Source organism: Hoplias malabaricus, chromosome 8, assembly GCF_029633855.1.
Source record: "Hoplias malabaricus isolate fHopMal1 chromosome 8, fHopMal1.hap1, whole genome shotgun sequence".
Taxonomy (NCBI): domain Eukaryota; kingdom Metazoa; phylum Chordata; class Actinopteri; order Characiformes; family Erythrinidae; genus Hoplias; species Hoplias malabaricus.
The window spans coordinates 42,325,009-42,346,444 of NC_089807.1; the positions used below are offsets into that span (position 1 = coordinate 42,325,009).

The 21,436-nt window shown below is 42.3% G+C and overlaps 1 protein-coding gene across 3 annotated transcripts in view; it reads right to left on the reverse strand.

The window, feature by feature from the left end:
* The window catches only part of galntl6 (polypeptide N-acetylgalactosaminyltransferase like 6), a 258,803-nt gene extending 238,505 nt beyond the window's left edge, over positions 1-20,298 (reverse strand). For 2 of the 3 annotated variants that reach the window (XM_066679112.1, XM_066679110.1), the window contains exons 1-2: positions 16,182-16,429; positions 15,295-15,536 (exon numbers count right to left, since the gene is read on the reverse strand). In XM_066679112.1, coding sequence (XP_066535209.1) covers positions 15,295-15,429 — 135 coding nt within the window. In that variant the 5' untranslated portion in view covers positions 15,430-15,536; positions 16,182-16,429. Of the gene's footprint in view, positions 1-15,294; positions 15,537-16,181; positions 16,430-20,273 lie in introns of those variants that run through there. The other variant, XM_066679111.1, reaches the window with a different exon arrangement.
* Between the last annotated feature and the right edge of the window lie 1,138 nt (positions 20,299-21,436).

Here is a 21,436-nt window from a genome sequence, read left to right on the forward strand (position 1 = left end):
AAAAGAGCCTGTGTGGTCTGCAGAATCGAGTGCCAGCTCTGGAGTCACTGGCAGAGAACCTGATGGTTAACATCAAACTGGGAAAGAGCATGAAGTGTGACAGAGTGCATTCCTCTGCCCAAAGATGTTACGACTCAGAGGAGGAGAGCAGCCAAGCAGCAAACTCATACTGAAACACCGCCGCGCAGAAATAAGAGAGTAGACACAGACACACACCTGCGCACACACACAAACCTCTACGCTGCTTGTGCTTCTCTATGGTAGGTCCTGTCAGAGAGGCAGTTCTCTCTCTACTGCTGTCACCAACCTCCCTCCCATTCCTCTACTCCCTCCCTTCTGGCACACACGCATTAGCCCTCAGGTGGCATGATGAAAATTTTGAATTATTCCAACTTCAGGGAATTGAATGTGTGCCAGTTCTCTCTGTAACCGGAAGACCGGTCTCCAGTTGGTCCCAGGTCAGTTCTATCATCAGTCTTTCTATGCTACACTGCAGCTGCATGCTGGGTCCCTCGGCCCTGGCCAATCTCTCTCATAAATACTAGTGATGCACCGCAGTGAACATTCTTGGCAAAACACATCCGAAATTCAAGACACAAACTGGCTGAACACCAAAAAGGTATATGTTAAAAATGTGGCAATAAATGTCCACACAAAAGTATATATTCTGGCGTCTATGCTTTCTAATAGACGTGTTTCTTCCAAATTAAAGGCGATGGTCTTGATTTGAATCCAATTTTATACATTGTTACATGCTATAGCTACATGCTAGCTCTTTGGTCCGTGTGCATGCTGGAAAAAAGCTCAGGTGCTTATATGCAGCCCTTTCTCTGTAAACGTAAACAAAGGAAATGGTTTCCTGCTCTGAAAAGTCTGAGAAACGGCATGTGGATGCATGCGGATGATGGAGAGACTGCTGAACGTTGAAAAGCATGAAAAGAGATGAGGATTTTGCCCTATTCCTGTTCAACAGATGAGTAACATTGACTTACTTGTGCACATAACCTACGATGGAACTGACTCCAAATTCAGAAGACCACTAACTTCATGAAAGAGAGCTACAAACCCAAACAGCTCAAGTTACAAATGAGGGTCTGTGGTAATTCAAACAGTGAATAAAAACCTACAGACAAGTTAAACTTCAATCGCTAACAAGCTACAGTCTTCTTCTTTATTTCAGTTCAAAAGAAACTACAAGAAAATCAAATGGCAACACCTAGCAAAATGAATCCTTCTTTCAAAGATGTTCTGTCAGGCTCTAATTAAACAGGATGATGTCTTAAAATGACTCACAAACATGTTAATAGCATCAAAGACCTTTAACAGGCTGTAGCTCTGGGACTTTTATCATTAACCTGTATGTAGTAAATTAAGAAGAAGGCAGAGAGTTAATTAAAAAGTCAGAGGAAGTGCAGTTGAGTGCAGTAGTAACAAGCCTTAAATAATTTCCCAGACAATGAAAGACAATAGAGAAAGCAGAGAAGCAACAGCATACGCCGTTAACTTTCTTTTCCCTCCCAAATGATGGAGAGCACCATTCTTGCAACAGCACATAAACAGTAACTCTGCGCTAAGCACTGCGCACTCCTCTACATTTCCCATTATGTTGAGGGTGAATTTATACACCCCCTAAGAAGAGGTCCCCAATTAAGGTTTAAGATATGAGTGGTGGCAATTACCAAGCGCTTGATAATTACTGTCAGGAAAATTTCAAAGATAGCGGGTTCATTACTGTAATCGAGTTTTCTGACAGACATTTTATGCTTTCGCAGAGAAAATTAGAGGTAAAATGAAGTAATGAGATTTTTTTTTTCCTATGGCGTAATCATAGACAAACCTGAACTGAAAAGCCTTGCAACTTGGCATTTGCCATTCTAATTAAGAGTCTCCAAGACTCCGAGACCCGGCTTCCCAAATTAAAGGTCTTTAAATAAACGATGGACGCTTATTTATTGCTCCATTCGAGTTGACATGACATTTGCAGCTGCAACTAAAGTCACCGAAAGCCTGCATGGATTTGACATGAGTTTTAATTGTCATTATTAAAAGTGTTAATGTGCTATTTCATTGGAATTGTCAGAAATGATCTACATAATACAGAGCACTCCTTGGAAGCATTAAAGGAGCAGCAGGGCAAAATGACAACTTTCATAAATGAGCAATTCTTGAAAAGGCTTTAAAGTGGTGCATCATATTGAAGAAACCTGTAATAAAACATATAGGAAAAACAAGAACGCCATTTCCTTACAGAAAAAGGAGAAGTACTCATAGCTGAATACACAACCACTCATCAACACAAGGACACAATTAACGGAAGGGAAAAAACATGCTGTTGTCAGACGTCATACGAGGGAAAAAATGACTGCAGGCGATTAATTAAACGGTGCATTTGGAACTAAGCATTGTACAATTTTTGTTGACTTGAATTTAATTTACATACATCATTCATTCATTGTCTGTAACCCTTATCCAATTCAGGGTCGCGGTGGGTCCAGAGCCTACCTGGAATCATTGGGCGCAAGGCGGGAACACACCCTGGAAGGGGAGCCAGTCCTTCACAGGGCAACACACACACACACATTCACTCACACACCTACGGACACTTTTGAGTCTCCAATCCACCTACCAATGTGTGTTTTTGGACTGTGGGAGGAAACCGGAGCACCCGGAGGAAACCCACGCGAACACAGGGAGAACACACCACACTCCTCACAGACAGTCACCCGGAGGAAACCCACGCAGACACAGGGAGAACACACCACACTCCTCACAGACAGTCACCCGGAGGAAACCCACGCAGACACAGAGAGAACACACCACACTCCTCACAGACAGTCACCCGGAGGAAACCCACGCAGACACAGGGAGGACACACCACACTACTCAGAGACAGTCACCGGGAGGAAACCCACGCAGACACAGGGAGGACACACCACACTACTCACAGACAGTCACCCGGAGCGGGAATCGAACCCACAACCTCCAGGTCCCTGGAGCTGTGTGACTGCGACACTAACCTGCTGCGCCACCGTGCCGCTCTAATTTACATACATTTTACGCCAAATATTTTCTAATGTTTTCTAAATTTCTTAAAACCCTTTACAGGATTTTAACCGCGTACCACACAACCTCATTTTTTACTCCCGCTGCAGTTCATTTAAGATCTATATCTGTCCTTTTTCCTTCCTTGTAATGAGCAGCGGTACGACCTACGAACACACGAGTCATTGATTCATATTCTAGCGGGGTATGAGTGAGATGTATAAGACATGTTTCCAATCGAACTCAATTCAATTATGAGGTGGGGCATAAACAAAGGGTGATGTGATTACTTCTGAGACGATGCAACCAACATGCCTGTGCTAGTCGATAAAAGGCAGAGAGATGAGTTTGACTGTGAATCATCGCCTTGATAAAGGGATAAAGCGAGCAAGACGTGGCTCCTGCGGTGTTAAAAACGGCTGGATAACAAAGTCGTGTCTGAGGTGCTGTGGCGCTATCATGGCTACTATTAGCTCCCCGTCATGAGAGATTGTTTCAAAAATGACATTCATAGGGTACTTAGGGTGTGTGTGGGGGACATTTAATAAAGATACAGATCAGCTGGGTCTCAACTAGTGTGCAGTACTGGTGTTCAAAACCTCTCCGGCATCTGTTATGTAAAGAAGTCGAATTGGATGGTTAGGGTGAACCCTGTTTCGTAATTTGACCCCCCCAACCCCTTGTTGTAGAGTGTGCTGCTGGACTTTAATAAGTTTAGGGTATTGTAAGCCTTCAAAACAGTTTGACAGTCTCATAATATCACCCACTCCTGTTTGTTTAAAGCTTCCAGTTCCACCTTAAATATTGCAGTAGCCACATGTGTTAGAATGTAAATGCGTCACCATTTGAGGTCAAACTGGACATTTACTAGCAAACTACCAAGGCATCAGCATACTACTAGCAATGCTTTATGCTTGTTATGACATCAAAGGAACATAATAGATTCAAACGACATTAAACTAATATAAAATCTGAATCATAGTTTTTAAAGAAGAAAATTCTGACATAGTGGCACAGCAGGTTAGTGTCGCAGTCACACAGCTCCAGGGGCCTGGAGGTTGTGGGTTCGATTCCCGCTCCGGGTGACTGTCTGTGAGGAGTGTGGTGTGTTCTCCCTGTGTCTGCGTGGGTTTCCTCCGGGTGACTGTCTGTGAGGAGTGTGGTGTGTTCTCCCTGTGTCCGCGTGTGTTTCCTCAGTGTGACTGTCTGTCAGGAGTGTGGTGGGTTCTCTCTGTGTCCGCGTGTGTTTCCTCCGTGTGACTGTCTGTGAGGAGTGTGGTGTGTTCTCCCTGTGTCTGCGTGGGTTTCCTCAGGGTGACTGTCTGTGAGGAGTGTGGTGTGTTCTCCCTGTGTCTGCGTGGGTTTCCTCCGGGTGACTGTCTGTGAGGAGTGTGGTGTTTTCTCCCTGTGTCTGCGTGGGTTTCCTCAGGGTGACTGTCTGTGAGGAGTGAGGTGTGTTTTCCCACACGTTGGTAGGTGGATTGGTGACTCAAAAGTGTCCGTAGGTGCGAGTGTGTGAGTGAATGTTTGAGTGTGTGTCGCCCTATGGACTGGCGCCCCCTCCAGGGTGTATTCTCGCCTTGCGCCCAATGATTCCAGGTAGGCTCTGGACCCACTGCGACTCTGAACTGGATAAGGGTTACAGATAATGAATGAATGAATGAATGAATTCTGACGTGTGGCTTTAAAGTGTGTTTTGGTGATTCGCAAGGCATCCAAGGCATCCATTTCATTAGAAGTGTGGCGTTGAAAAATCTCTGTTTCAAAGGGTATGTAGCCCTCCCACTTAGACCTACCCCTCTTTTCCTACAGCAATCTATACACCCTACTCCCAGGCAAAACAGGGTTGTAGGGCTAAGGGATGAAACGGAAGTGTGCAGAGCTCCAGTGACAATGCGGTAGCTGTAGTTTACAAAGAATGTGTTACTGCCTTTACATTTCTCAGCCAAAGCATGTGTTATCTCTCACCCTTCAATTCTGGAAGCGCTGTGATTTTGGGTAAAGATGGCGGTGAATGGAATTGTGCAATCACTAAAGAAACTATCCAAAAAGAAAACAAAAAAATCCTGATTCTGTGCATCCTACTGATACATAAACAAGTAAACAAACCTTTAACCATCCTCAGTAACAGGGCCGTTGTACAAGAAGAGTGAGGTCGAGCCCGCGTGTGCAACAGCGACAAACACTAATTAATTTCCTTTAGTTAACAAGCACATTTTCTTCTGTCGCATAATTGTGAGCTACATTTTATTATAGATTCTTTGGTCCATAACAAACTTAACCTATTGTCTACATCAGTCCCCTGCGTATGGCTTCATGAATCAATTCAAGGCTCATAATTAAAATCTGAAAAGCGACGCTCAGGGGGCATCAAAAATGCCGAGTGGATATGAGATCACCTGCGACACACTAACTGAGCATAATAAGTCAGTGACTCTTTATCCTGCAGGTGGAATGCTCAGATTTTCTGTCAGAGTTAAACCTACTGTCTCATTTTACTGTGGTTATGTTTCACCGATGACAAATATCACCTTGTGCTGTGGATTTTAATGCCATAAATCTGCACACGCTGCAAGGAGAGGAGCCATAAAACATAAGAGGCTCCGCTCTCCTTGAATAACAATCACCCGAGTGGAGGAGTCAGTCAAAGCTGCCAGTTCAAACCGCTGTAAATTTACTAGAGCATCTCCGTGCATGCTTCAGGATAAATAACAGGATCAGACAGGTAAAGTACGGAACAAGCAAACAAGCCCAGAACCAACAAACTGCACAAACAACCATCAATTTCTGGAAATAGAAACAATTCTTCATTTCAAAATAAGAGCTGGCTGTTTAGTTGATACTTGCTTTAACTTTATAATTTAATATTCATTTAATATTTAATATTCATGTAGATACATTTTTCTACATCATCAAAGCTTCACAAAATATGAACCAACAGAAATGCTCCAAAATTAAGCTGTAATTAAATTTGAAAAAAAAAAAAAAAACATGAAAATTTACAGTTTTTGGAATACATTTAATTACATATATTTTACTTGATATTCAGTTGATACCTTAGCACTAGCATAGTTCACGTTTGTTAAATGAAGCCTGATCCTGGTATTTAAAGGGGGCTTTTTTGTTCCGTCCTGTTTCACTTTGTATCACAAAGACGAGTGGACGCTGAGTAATCACGCATGTGATTGTATTAAAAGAGAGCATGTTTGTGTCACCTCTCCTGGCTAAAATGTGCCGGAGAATGGAAAATAAGGGCCCTTCAGAGGCTTTTCCATCTCCTGCAATAGTGTTATTAGCTTAATGGAAGTGCCAAGCTCACAAGCCTGAATAGGTCCATCTTCCATTGTTTCACAAGCCGGAGAGTAAGTGGTTTTATATCACCTTGCACTGCTACATAACCCACACTCCATATGAAATACTCTTTAATCTCAGGAGACGCGGGCGAACAGCCCAAGACATTGTTCCCGTCATCACCTCATGAGGCACATCAGAGTAATCAAGTTTAAATTGCCTCTCTCCAGAGAGGGTCAGGCTGCCGCTCCTATTACTGAGGCTCACGTCAAGAGTGGCTGCAGAGATGATGATATGTAGGAAGGTCGACGTGAAGGCAGAAAGTCTGTGTGTACTTGGGTATGCACAAGTGTGTGTGTGAAGGAAAGTACATAAGCAAACTCAGCCCAATACACTATAAGGTGGTAGCTGAAGGCCTAGGGATCATAAGAACAAATTGTTTTGCTTTCCTGCATAATATAGAGAAAATATAATTATCATATTCTCTCCATTCCATTCCTGAGAAAACACAATTACCGGAAAACAACCTCATGGCGATGAGTGAAGAGAACAGATGGAAAAACGCATATGGTCCATTAGGTTCCAGTTTGTGATATCAGTCCTGCACATCCTCAGACGTTCAGTTACGTAATTCCATGTGGCCTCGTCGTTTGAGCAAAAGTAAACTGCGTTTGACGTTCATGGTGGATGGATTGAGACTGTTCTGAAGTTCGGTGATTTCCTTGCCAAAAAGCATCCACCCCTAAAACATATTTTGAAAATTCAAACCATGATGCCTTTCTTTTTTTCGGATATTCCGTGTATCGTAAAACTCAAAAATTCACCATGATTCAAATGTATTATTTATATGGTTTGTTATAGCTCCTTTTTAAATTATGCACACAAGACCAATTTGTAAGCTAATGTGCCCCTGCTGGAGAAGCTCCAAAGCCAAGCCATTTAAAAAATAATGCACATTCTGTTGAGACTGCTCTGGAATTTGGCTCTAGACGGCAGCAGGGGAAAAAAAAGTATCATGGGAATCATCTGGTGAGTTAAACTCTATTGAAAATGTATAGATTTTTTTCTCAGGTGGTGCATTGCCTGCTGGGAAACATACAGTACGAACAATGGGGAATATAAGGCAACGTAGATAATGTGGAGAACTGCTGTTCTCACAGCAGACACGTCTACAACCGACTAGCATTGGTGTTCATTCGGAAGTTCCACATCTTTTAAGGTGGAACCAAATGTTCGCGCAAGCATCCATTTACACCTTGTTCATGGTTAAAGTTTAACTCATTCCACAGGTTTGAAAATTACAGCAGAGACTTTAGTTTTAGTTTTGTAGCACTTTCTTTCTGCGTTTACTTTCATGCAGTTAGCGCTTTCCTGAATTTAGAGTCAGTTCCACCTTAAGTAATGTTACTGTAACAGCAAAAATAAGTCGATATTACCCACCTATTGCAGGAATAGATCATCATATATATATTTTCATGATTTTGGAGGTCTCTCCACCATTCAAACGCATCCAGACGCCATTTCTCAAATGTGGCTCAGCAGGCCAATTAGTGAGAGCGCTCCTGAGTCATTTCAGACTGAGAAACTTAATTTTTTTTTTCTCATTCAGAGCTGCATATAAACTCTGGATGGTTTTCCAGTGCACAGAAAGGCTGAAGAGCTAGCAAATGGTGAGAAAATATTAGCTTTAAATTGGACTATACCATAGCTGTTGCTCAATTATCGTTCTTCTTCTTTCGGCTGCTCCCGTCCGGGGTCGCCACAGCGGATAAACCGCAATCCCCACCGTTGACATGGCACACTTTTTACATTGCTTCATTGAATATAATGTAATTCTAACAGCGCAAAATCAATCATAACCTTCAAATCAAGCCACGGTGATTCCCTTATGCATTTATACACCTCTACACTTAACAGGTTTGAAGGACTACTGAACAGTTACCCACAGTAATACACCATGTGCAAACTCCAACCCAAATACTTATGCCAGAACTGTGCTCTCCAGATGACCAATCAATCAATTATTCCCTCTCATCTCTCTCTCTCTCCCTTCTGCCTCCATTCAATAAAAACTACATTTCTGTGGAAAGTGTTTGCCCTCTGAACTCATATTTAGTTGAATGAAAATTACATGTGCAGGGACAACTCATTCTTCCAGCGCATAATATGGTCACTATTCAATTGTTGAATCGCCAACAACCTATTATTGCTGGAAATTGAAGTCTACCCCAGTGTCACACCAAATTGAAGCTCTTGGTGGAAAACACAGAATTCCTCATGACAAGGACTACAAGACTAATCATGAAATAGCTTTCTTTTTTCCCCCTCCATAATTTTATCCAAACTCTGGTTCACAATAGATTCCTCACCCTCATTGTGTGAATGTGTGTGTGTGTGTGTGTGTGGGAGTGTGTTTCCTGGCTATGGTTCTGTTCAAATCATTCGATGCACAGTTCACCCGCGCTCCCATTGTCAGCTTGACTCGTGCATTACCATAACGCATCTCTCCGCTATGACACTGAGGGTAATTGCAATTACTACATCTCTCTTCCCCTTGTCACTTTGCGGGCAAATGGAAAGTGACGATAACGTTCCTCTGCTCCCTGGCGCAACGTAAACACGGGTGGCTTAAAGAGGGATCTGAGGACAGCCGTCCGAAAGGACCTGAGCTTGTGTCACCCTCTCCCTCCTTCCTTCCTTCCTTCCTTCCGCTCTCGCCTCGGCAAAGCTCTCGTTATCGCCTCGCTATCTGTGTCTGAAGTGCAGGGCCTGGCTGTTGTCAGCGGGGTGATGGGCAATGGCCTTCTCAGATGGGATGCGGCTGATTGTGTAGACGGGATGTGTGTAACACCCTGTCGCTTGTCCTCATGCTCAGTTCAATGCCGGACGCTTGTTAAAAAAAAAAGGAAGAAAGAAAGAAAAAAAATTGAGGGGAGGTTATCAGTGCCAGCACACACTTATCAACACGTCCATCTCATAATAGTGGCATTGTGTGACCATCCCATTGAGACCACACTCACTCTGTTTACCCTTGAGAGGACCCAGAGTGAACCGTTGGAGGCAATTGTGTCCTCAAAAAAAGAGCAAGAGACAAAGAGAGACAGAAGCAAATCAAAAAAAAGAGAGAATGGACGGAGCACGGCATGAAACAGCCACATTAAAAGGTCTGGGTTTTAAATCTTCAATCATCTGGTAGACTTCACGTTTCCTCAGGTTTGATATTCAGTTAAGCTTCACCCGGAATCAATGAAAGGGGATTTTAGTGATCCAAGGGCTGATTCAATCACAACTAATTGCTATTGGCCAACAAAGGAGGACACACATATAGGGAGTTAGTCACCAGTGTTCCCCAGGGCTTATCAGCACAGCGGCAATAGCAGAGCTGTCAATTATCGTCCCCCCCTCTGACAGAGGCACAATAAAAAAGGCAGGGATCATTCTTTGGGGTGTTGCTAACTCCAGTTCTTTCCAAGGCAGGCAATGTGTGACACAAGGGGGATTGAGTCTGATCCCAAAGTGTTCTCCCACCTGCACCGCAGCTGAAGATGAGTCTCCCTCCACCACACACTCAATCAACTAATCATATCCTCGTATATAAAATAAAACACTGCCGGGGAATCAATAGACTGCTTTGTCGCATCCGCTCCTGTACAAGACATTACACATTCAGTGAGGGCCATTAATGAAGTGGCTCTGAGGTATGAAGCAGTTTTAAATGATCCAGGCAGAGAACAAAAGCAGGGTACAAGGGCTAATAGCAGAAAGGCCTGCCTGTCACACTGCTTCTAATTGCATTAGATTTTAGCAGACCAGCATGCCAGATCTGTCAGATGCATTTTGAGGAGGGTGCACAACACAAGAGGTGGTCAGCAGAAGCAGAAGGGACAAGACCCGGTACAGGGCCCACTGATATTTCTGTCCCTGTGAACACTGGGGCTGCTGCTCACTGATTTGGTCGTAATGAAGTGACTGGCTTTGCACAGCGTGGCCTGCCCAGGGCCAAAGGCACGCAAACCCGGACAAAACAAATGAGAAAGAAGCAATTACTAGACGCAATAAACAGACTCTGGGTTTCTCCCCAGAGTGTCTGCAATGCATCACTGTAGCTGAAACCTGAACCAGGCAGGAACCAGGCGGCAGAATCCAAACCGGAGCATAACAGCACTTCCAGAACTTCCAGTTTCTCTTGAAATATTTGTGCCTGGCAGGTTACATGTAGCAAGCAACACAGCTCTTCTCAGCACCGTTTTTAACACTGTACAGAGCATCATACTATTTCCGTAATAAACTACATGTTAATACTACTTATGTTCTGTTTAGGGCTGGACAATAATTCACTATCAATATATCACAAACCCAGAGGAAACCCACATAGACACAGAGAGAACACACCAACTCCTCACAGACAGTCACTCGGAGGAAATCCACGCAGGCACAGAGAGAACACACCACACTCCTCACAGACAGTCACCCGGAGGAAACCCACGCAGACACAGAGAGAACACACCACACTCCTCACAGACAGTCACCCGGAGGAAACCCACGCAGACACAGAGAGAACACACCACACTCCTCACAGACAGTCACCCGGAGGAAACCCACGCAGACACAGGGAGAACACGCCACACTCCTCACAGACAGTCACCTGGAGGAAACCCACGCAGACACAGAGAGAACACACCACACTCCTCACAGACAGTCACCCGGAGGAAACCCACGCAGACACAGAGAGAACACACCACACTCCTCACAGACAGTCACCCGGAGGAAACCCACACAGACACAGGGAGAACACACCACACTCCTCACAGACAGTCACCCAGAGCGAGACTCGAACCCACAACCTCCAGGTCCCTGCAGCTGTGTGACTGCGACACCTACCTGCTGCGCCACCGTGCCGCCCTATCACTGTTCATATCAATATAAGAATTATATTGTATCGACCAAAATGAAGAAATATATTGTGATATAGGTGATTGCCAGTATCGTCCATCCCTAGTTTTATAACAATGCTCTTATAAGCCATTACATGTTAAACATACTGTACCCAACAAGTTCATTCACATAGTCATTAGCACAGAAGCATCACATGTGAAACAATGCATCACAAATAAGAACTGTATCAGTGATACACCTCTGTGTAACTTCTGAGTGTTTACATAATAAAACGGGCGTGAAGAAAGTCCATGTTCATGCTTCTATTCTGTAAAAGCTGGGGTTGTTTTCCACTGGAAAAGGTCTGGATTATGACACGATGTGTGGTATATATTATTCTACACAATACATTAATTTTCAAAATAAAATATCAATCAAATTCATAGTGTAGCACTAAGTTTGTACATTGTTTACCGCTAATTACCATTTGCAGTGATTCTAAACCCTCATTCTTCACGAGCCAAGGCCTGTTTCATACAAACCCCATAACGATACCCCTGCTGGGTTGCAATACGGACTGTAAAGCCAACAAGCTTAGTAATCATTCTCTGCAGTAGCTTCATTTACATACAGCCTACATATCGCCTATAAGCCTATAACTTAGAGTTATGCACTCTGTCCATTTGTATCCGTCAATATGGATTTATCCATTCATTTTTCCATGAACTACCCCTCAGAATAAACAAGAGCCACTGAATTTAAAAACATATGGTGACAGATTTCAGTAGGTGCACAATTATAATCTGTAATTGCACTTAACCTCCCGCCTAGTAAAGAAATGTTTCTGCAGAGTATTTGTTTGCCTAAAGGCGAAACTGCTGACTTTCTAAGTGCTCCTACATAAATAATCTTATGGGAAGCAAGCGCACAGTAGTGTGGGAACTACTGACAGCTTAGTGAACTGCATAAATATATGTTTTAAACTTATTTATTTATATATATTTTTCATTTCGGGGCATTTAATTTGATGTTGCGCAGGTCGACAGAGATGTGTTCCCCTATATAGAGAGAAGACGTCTCTATGATTTCCTGGTGTATATATGATTTAGGCTTTAACCAAATACATTTGTTCAGAGAATTATTTATTATTCTCAAACACACAAACTGTCTGCAACTTGCCAAACAAACTACTAACCTATTAAACAATTCTATTTGATGTTAAATATGATATAATATATATATATATATTCATTTGTATGCATAACTTCCCCTGAATGAACTCCACTAAAAGGTTAAACTCTCCAACGATCACTAAAGGACGACTTGGTAGTATTTTACCTTAAAATTACTGCTTTAACTTAATTGTAATGCCTTACTGACCTCTGTCCCTGCTACCCTCCCCCTTGATTTTTGGACAGACCTGTACAATCTGCAACCTTAGGGGGAGCCCAGGAGTAAAAATACCAAACCTTCCCTACACTGTAAAAAAATTGCTGTAAATTTACAGCAAGTCTGCTACAGAATTTTATTGTAATCAATTACAGTAATATGCTGTAAATTTGAAATACAGTAGTGCTCCTGTAAAAATACAGTAAATGCCTGGGAACTCTGCTGCCAGTATTTTATTGTAAATCACAGTATTTACAGTAAATTATTGTATTATTCAATTACAGTAATATGCTGTAAATTTGAAATACAGTAGTGTTCCTGTAAAAATACGGTAAATGACTGGGAACTCTGCTGTCAGTATTTTACTGTAAATCACAGTATTTACAGTAAATTATTGTATTATTCAATTACAGTAATATGCTGTAAATTTGAAATACAGCAGTGTTCCTGTAAAAATACGGTAAATGACTGGGAACTCTGCTGCCAGTATTTTACTGTAAATCACAGTATTTACAGTAAATTATTGTATTATTCAATTACAGTAATATGCTGTAAATTTGAAATACAGTAGTGTTCCTGTAAAAATACAGTAAATGCCTGGGAACTCTGCTGCCAGTATTTTACTGTAAATCACAGTATTTACAGTAAATTATTGTAATAATCCATTACAGTAATATGCTGTAAATTTGAAATACAGTAGTGTTCCTGTAAAAATAAGGTAAATGGCTGGGAAATCTGCTGCCAGTATTTTATTGTAAATCACAGTATTTACAGTAAATTATTGTATTATTCAATTACAGTAATATGCTGTAAATTTGAAATACAGTAGTGTTCCTGTAAAAATAAATTCCGGTAAATACGGAATTCTGCTGCCAGTATTTTACTGTAAAATTTACAAGAATTTTTTTACAGTGTAGTGTTCATTTAAACAAAGAGTAAAGAGACACAACTACGGCTAGCAATATACGAGTATCAAGGGTCAAACACCAAAACTGATCAAATTAACAGCACTGGTGTGGGGGTGTGTGGTCACATCATGAGTAAAATAAGCAGTCAGCTCCATAGCTGAGCATTTCCCACTTTGAAACTGCAGTGTTCCAAAAACATGGATTGAGACTGACAGGGATTGTTATGTCATAAACCTAAGAAACCAATCGGCTCTACTTGGGGGGATGGGGGCGTTATTTTTAGCTGTAAGTGAGCAGTGGAAGGGTAAACAGAGCAAGGCATTAGGCATTTGGCGTTGCAGAAAAAACAGACAGAATCATGAAACTGAGAAATAAAAATGGAAGTCAGATGTACAGATGAAAATGTACAGAATTTGAAAAACTGTAAAAATCCCAGTATGTTCTTTACAAACACACACAATCCACCGCCCTTAGAACTGATCAATGTGGTCGGTGTGATGCGCTGTTAGCCCCTGTAGCATGTTAGGATTGTCTGGTACTCTGCCTTCCCTGGTTGTTTACATTAACAGTCCGGTTTGCCTGTGTCCTCCGGTCTGAGGCTATAGACCTCTGTGTGGAACAATGGTAAGAGTGGGATCAGCGGACTGGTGATTTTTACTTGTTGTTGACAAAATTTGGCTTGAACATATTGGACAAATAAAAAATACAAATAGCTGGTTTTGCTGTTGATGAATTAAATAAGCAACTTCAGTAAAATTGCCATCTTTCTAGAGTTTAATTGTGTTTTTTTTACTAAAGAAAATAGAATTGTGGTTAAAAATGTAAAAACCCAAACAGTGAAAAAACATGAACCCATTCAAATAAAAAAGGGATTAAAATAAAGTGTATTTATGAAAATAAACTAAAATAAAATGGATTTCCTATGAACCTAATAGAGGCAGCAACTAACTGCATATTCATACATCTACACATACAGAATGAAAGTGAAGGTGTAGATTTATACAGCAGCCTCTTTGAAGGCATTTTCTTGCAAATCTGTCATTCTGATTAAGAGAGATGAGTTTTTACTGCTTTAATCAATGACCGGAGGGGAATTTTAAGGCTTTCATCTTTACAGACAGAAGAAAATCAAGCTTCACCCTCACTTCACGTCTCAGAACATCCACAAGCATCAATTTCCACTGTCAATTATCTTTCCCATTTCCACTGTGAGAAAAGCACTGGTCTGAAAGGATGTAGAGCAGGAAACACTTACTGAGAAAAGAAAATAAACACTAATGATGAACACTGGCAAATCAAAGAAGCTGTTGGTATTCTTGGGAAATGGGATGGATGCCCTAGGACCTGTGAAAACGACCTGAATCCTGAAAAACAGAAACTGCAACCCACGTCTAACCTTTACTTTAGAGGTGTGGAAATACACAGTTTTTAAACAATCATCTTGACAAGAAAGAAATGATGTTGTACCATGAATTGTGCTCCTACCTCTGCTTGTTTACACACCGTAAGACACTTTCCTGAATCAGACCAAGAGGAGCTTACACACCATTCACTGCACTCAACAACTGATGACTTAGCAAGTAAACAAGACCTTTCAAAGTCTTACAAGAGTCCCTCCCGTTCCTCTGTGATCACTCCTGCAAAGCAACTGGTCTCGAACGGCCTTTCCCAAAGAACGCAGGTGTGTTATTCGTGTGGTGGTTCCTGAGAACCAGTCCAGAACCAATGTGAAAGCAAAGTCAGGTCATGAACTAACCGGTGTAAAAGGTGATTCAGAGCCTCCACTCACCTGCTCTCCAGCCTCGGGAGACTTCATCAGGTGCTTGTCCCTATAGAGTGACCACAGACCCACGTTGGGCAGGAAAATGAGCGCCACTGTGAACAAAAAGGCCATCTGCAGGACACGCTTCTGTCTCCTCTTCATGGTGAAGACACGGGCGAAGCGGATAAACACTGAGACTCTGAGAGGAGCTCTTTACTCCGGCCACGAAAACACACCGCCTTCTCTCACACACCAAGACAAAGTTCCCCCTGAAACACACGGAGAGAGAGAGAGAGAGAGAGAGAGAGAGAGAGAGAGAGAGTAAAAATACGAGCACAAGAAGTTGGCTTATTCCCAGCTTCATGGGAATATTCCGTTCCACCTTAAATGGTGCAGCGCTTAACGTTCTTTCAGCAACCAACGAAATGAGAGAGAGAGAGAGAGAGAGAGAGAGAGAGAATGACAGAGAGAGAGAGAGAGAAAGAGAGAGAGGGGGAAAAAACAATTGACCAGAAGTTGTTCGAATCCCCCGTTCCACCTTAAATAATGTACACCTTGGATACTTGCCCCAACGAGAGACAACACAATGTGAGGAAAAAAACACGACCAGAAGTTGGCTCCTTATGTTAAATTTCCGTTCCACCTTAAATAATGCAGAGGTTAGGTACAGTTTAAGGTGGAACGGAAAATTCCCATAAGAACCCAGTGAAGTCAAAAAGGCAACGTCGGCTTCGTGAGGGAAGAGCGGGGATAGTGTAGCCTTGAATGCACCCAAGGAGACTTCACACCGAGAGAGACACTGTTTTATACCGCGTTCCCGCTGCCTTTTTTGCCTCACAGATACAAAAACGACACTTACGTCTAACGGCTACAGTGTTACAAAAACGCATAAAAAAAAACCGAAAACCACTCACTGTAGAGGCGTGTTTGCATGTTGACACACTCAACGGTTTTAACGGTCTTAACGCTCGCGTTCCAGTTCAAATTTTTAAATCCAGTCTCGCGCTCGCTCCGTCTGGCGGGTCTTTTCCGCGGCCGCTGTTGGCACTGTTTCTGTTTGTTTGTTGTTGTCTATTTCTTTGTTTGTTTTGTTTTTTGCGCGTTCCGTTCCGGCTCATTGGAGGCTCGCGGCTCTGCGCTCCGTCCTCGCGCGCCTTCCCATTGCCTCGGTGTGTGTGTGTGTGTTTGAGAGAGAGAGAGAGTGTGTGTGTGTGCGCGCGCACGCGTGCGCTCGTGCGGGCGAGGAAGCCACGTGCATCCAGACCGAGCAGAGGCGCTTCAGCTCAGCTGGTGTGGTGTAGGGAACAGATTTGGCTAAAAGTTTGGGAACACTTTAACGTGGCTCACCGACACATAAACATCCATACAGACTTGGGTAGTATTTTACTTAATAGTAAAAATAGTAATAACGTGGTAATAAGATGGCAGAAAATACTGTAATGTGGTGGTAACAAGTTGCATTTGTCCATGAATTAAATGACATTTTATTAGCTGTTGATAAATAAATATATATATATATACCCCTACACACACACACACGTATGTGTGTGTACACATGGTCAGGTAAAATGTGATGTACACACTGCAACTCAAGTGATATCATCGTCAGTTACCGGAGCAGGGAACCAAACCCTGGTCACCCAAGTGTTTTTGAATAAACAGCAAAATGATGGTAGAATCTTTCTGTGGAAAAGCCTTGGAGAAGAAGGCACTTGGGGGCGGGGTTTGTGTGAGTGTGTGTGTGTGTGTGTGTGTGAGTGGGGGGTTGTTTTGTTCTAGAGAAAGGGTCAGAATTGTTCACAATGTTACAGTTTTTGTTACATTTAATTGTTATAAATGCTCCACCATTTCCCTGAGACACTGGTTTACAGCAGATATCCGTTAACCCTTTTATGGCAAAGGTGAAGCCAAGGAAAACATATTGATTACACAATTATCAGCTTTGTGTTTACAACTCAGGAACCCTGTGAGTGAGCAATGACCAACACAAACAAACGAAACCACACTGATACTTTGACCTAGGTAGTAATAACCCCCCCCCCCACACACACACACACACACACACACACACTTCTGGTTCCCCAATCAAATTCAGTTGCATCACACTGGGCCATATTTTTCAGATCTTTTTCACAGATCTTTTGCACGACTCGCCTTTTTCGTTTTTTTTCCACACTGCCTTCATACTCTCCGTTCCTTTTTTTCTGAAGGATGCTGTCTGTCGGTATGCTGTGGGGTTGCTATTCTAGAGGCGCCTGCATCTTTGAAGTTGTTTATTTATTTATTTATTTTCCAACTGGATAGCTGAGATCCTTGACGGCAGCTAAGGTGAGAGGGAAACAAAGGCTGCCACAGACACTTTGCCCTTGAAAGCAATCAATGTACGTAAGGGTTACATAATACGAATCGCCGCCTTTGACTCAGAGCCAGAGAAGAAACTCCAAGAAAGTTTGAGGCCTCAGCTCTGATTCCTCAGCGTTTAACGTGAGGAGGGAATCATCAGCATCTTGACGTGGCTTGACTGTGAGTCGGCAAGGCCACCAACAGAGGGGGCCAGTGATCATGGCCCTGCTCTGAAGCGACTTGTCTTTACAGCAGTGATATACCGATTCATAAAGTGGAATGATAGTGGAAAATCCCATCGTATATAATTTTACTTCTATTAAAATGGATCGCCCAAAGCAGGAGTCATTTCCCTGAACTCACAAGTCGCTCCGGCGCAACCTTGAACCAGAACTTCATGCATAATGACCTTCACTTTATGAGCTGGTGCTCTCTATCAATTTTACACACCAGATACCACTGTATGAAAAAAGGGGAACACTTCATAGGAGACACCTGCTACAGTTCAGTACACATTAGCACACTCTGAGTCGGGTTGATGAATGAAGAGGACTGTAGATACATTCACTGTATGTCCAAAAGTTTCTGGACACTGCTTCTTATGAGTGAACTGTGTGGCGCCGATGTACACACACAACTTGCGTAGACTGCACAGAATAGCTTCTGTTTAAAGGCCCTCAACATTGAGCTGTGAGGCAGCGGAAGTTTTTTTTTTTGGAGTGATATCTGTCCATTAAATGAGTTCAAGATGAGCTTGAGGTGTCATCCATGATCAGCACCTGACCTCACTAATGTTTGTGGAGCTGGATACAACCTAATGCTCACAGAAATCAAGAATAAACCTTTTCCAGATGAGAACAGTGTGGCAAATTACTCATTAATGTCTTTGATTTCAGAATAAACATCAGATAAACAAGTGTCCGCAAACTTGAAACTGTGGATAAAGGCAAAGACACTTTTTTGCTCGGTGCAAAGCGCTCAGAAACAGCACGTGTAACCTATCACGAAAGAAACAACAATGTCACTACTTGCTGACTCCAGACAGAACAAGATGCAGTTCGGCCATATGTTTCAGCACCACGGATAGCTGCCTCCACACCAAACTGAGTCCTTCTGCTGCTTTCTCAGATCACACACTCTGCAGTTTCCTGCTCAGTCGGGATCAGCAGCAGGGATAAGATACCGTGCACATGGTACTTATTGAAAAAAATACAAGGCACAATGCGTATGAGCTCATTAACATTTATTAGGATGCAGAATATTGTCAGAACCTTGCCATACGCCGAGTGTTCTGCAGCGCAGTAATGTTTCTGGACATGGGCAGACCGTCAAGTTGTACAGCAGAGGACAGACTGAGAAATAGGTCACCTGGTCAGGGCTACAGTCTGCGCAGCTACTTCTGCAGTCTCTGCATAGCAGTTCAGCAAATATTCAACTCAGGACCTTGGACAGCGGCCATAATAAGTAAAACATGCTCCAGGGGCAAAACTTGTGGATGGGTCTGTGTTCAAGTGCTGAGGCAGATTTAACAGATAAACACGTCTGCTTCGGAAGTATTAAAGCTGTAATCTGAGAATTCACTCAACTCTTTCAACACGAGAGTTTAGTCCAAAGAGGAAGACTGCTTTGTATGCTGCCGTGCTACACGATGAAGGCTCAGGGCTGAGGCTGAATACTGATTTGTTGACAGACTGCAAGGGTAGGCTTTATGTTTGTAAGCTGAAATTGAATTTTCTCACCCTCAGCAACTTTTGTGATGCTAAAGTCATGGTTGTTACATGACCGAAAGTTTGAGGAGACCTGCTCGTCCAACTATTCTTCTGAAAGTGTGGGCATTGACATGGGTTTGACGTCCTAACAGTGTTTACTCTTCACACAATGACGATGGAACATTTCAGCATGGATTTTATTGCATTAACAGTGCTGATGGTGGACTAATTCACAAGTGAATGTGTATCCACGGTGTTTACTGATGATACAAAGTGTCTATAAACATACAGTGGGCCTTAAAGACCTTGTAGACCATATTGGAAAACAACTGAACTCACAGGAAAACCCCTCAGAAAGTCATTTGTAACTCGAGTTGTTAAGTTTTGTAGCACTAACAGTCTGCGTATACTTTCATGCAGTTAGCACTCTCACAAATTTGCAGTCAGTTCCTTCTTAATTAATCAGTAACAGCAAACATTCACGCTAATATTACCCACCTATGAAGCAGAAATAAAGCAACATCCTCATCTCTTTACATGCTTTTCAATGAGATTTTGTTTTTGCCCCGTTTACTGAGCCAGGGCTGTGTGCAAACACCAGAGCTTTTTCCAGCATACAAACAGACTAGAGGAGAGGAAGCATGTATTGACTAAATCTGTGGATAATATCTTTAAGTTATCAAATCAGTCCTGATGTAGAAAAATCTAAAACTAATTTGATTGGACAAGGGAAAGTAAGTCTAAAGTCAAAGTCCAATATTATAATCAAGGTGACCTGTAAACGATGAAAATGACATTGTCTTATGCATCAAAAGTGCATATTAGCATCAGCTGGCACTGAAACACCCTCTGCATTGTAAATGACAAATGGGTCAGGAGGGGTTTGAACTTATGGTAAAAACAACCCGTCACTTAAAAAGCATTTGTTGTTATGTGATGTATGACAGTCCCAACCTCAGACTTCCTCCTTGACATTGCTGCAATCCACTTCATCGCTTCATTTAAAACAATCCAATTATATGCCAAGTGTATCTCGACCTTGAGGTTGAAAAGAATGAAAGGATGTTCCACATTAATTTGGAGAATATCTCGTCACTGTCCAATTAAAAACATGTATCTTTATTTTTGTGGATTTTGACTTTACGACGTCATTTGAGCGCCGCAGCTGTCCTTCACGTTGTAAATGTCATGATGATGTACATGTGTAAATGTCGTGATGAATGGACCAAGAGAAATGCTCCAAAAATATTTGGAATAAATTCTTTTTACGTTCACTTCCATTAAAATTTAAGAAGATTTTTATTCTTCTCCTGTAAAGTTAGTAATTTTGTGAGATACATGTTTTTAACTGAACAGAGGCAATATTCATCGGAGTCATCAGCTCAAAGATTATGGCAGGATCCCGAGGTGGACGCACACGATAATAACACAAACTTTACTTATAGAAACAAAAGATAAACAGAGAGACACAGAAATACAATACACAGGGAGCTAACAGAGATCTAGACAAAGGGAGCTAAACTAAACTAAACTAGAACACAGAGACTAAATGGTAATGACAGACAATGTGAGAAGAACAAGGAAGGAAGAGACATACCAAACTGATGAACAAAGGAAAAAGAAGCGAATAAAGGGACCAACAAGACAGACAGACGAGAGAGAGAGAGAGAGAGAGAGAGAGAGAGAGAGAGAGAGAGAGAGACGAAGCAAGGAACAAACGAGACACAGACTAGGGAGCAACACGATGACGATGGAATGTCCGACAAACATACACAGAGACACAGGGACTTATATTCACAACACAGACAAGGAACACCTGGAACACATAACGAGGGGGCAGGGTTACAAATGACACTGACGACGAGGAGGAACTAAGGCGGGACTAGGGCTGAGACAACAACAACAACAAAGAGCCATGTGCTAAGTGAGCACATGGTGGAAACAACGGACAAGACTAGGCCAGGGCATGACAGATTATTATTATGATGGGAAAACACTGACAGACAGTGACGTCAGACTCACCTCATTGTTATGAAGCAGGAACAGCTTCACCTCTGTGAAAAATTCTCTATATAATTCAAGTCTGTAAACTTGTAACGGTTGTTCTTAATTGCTGT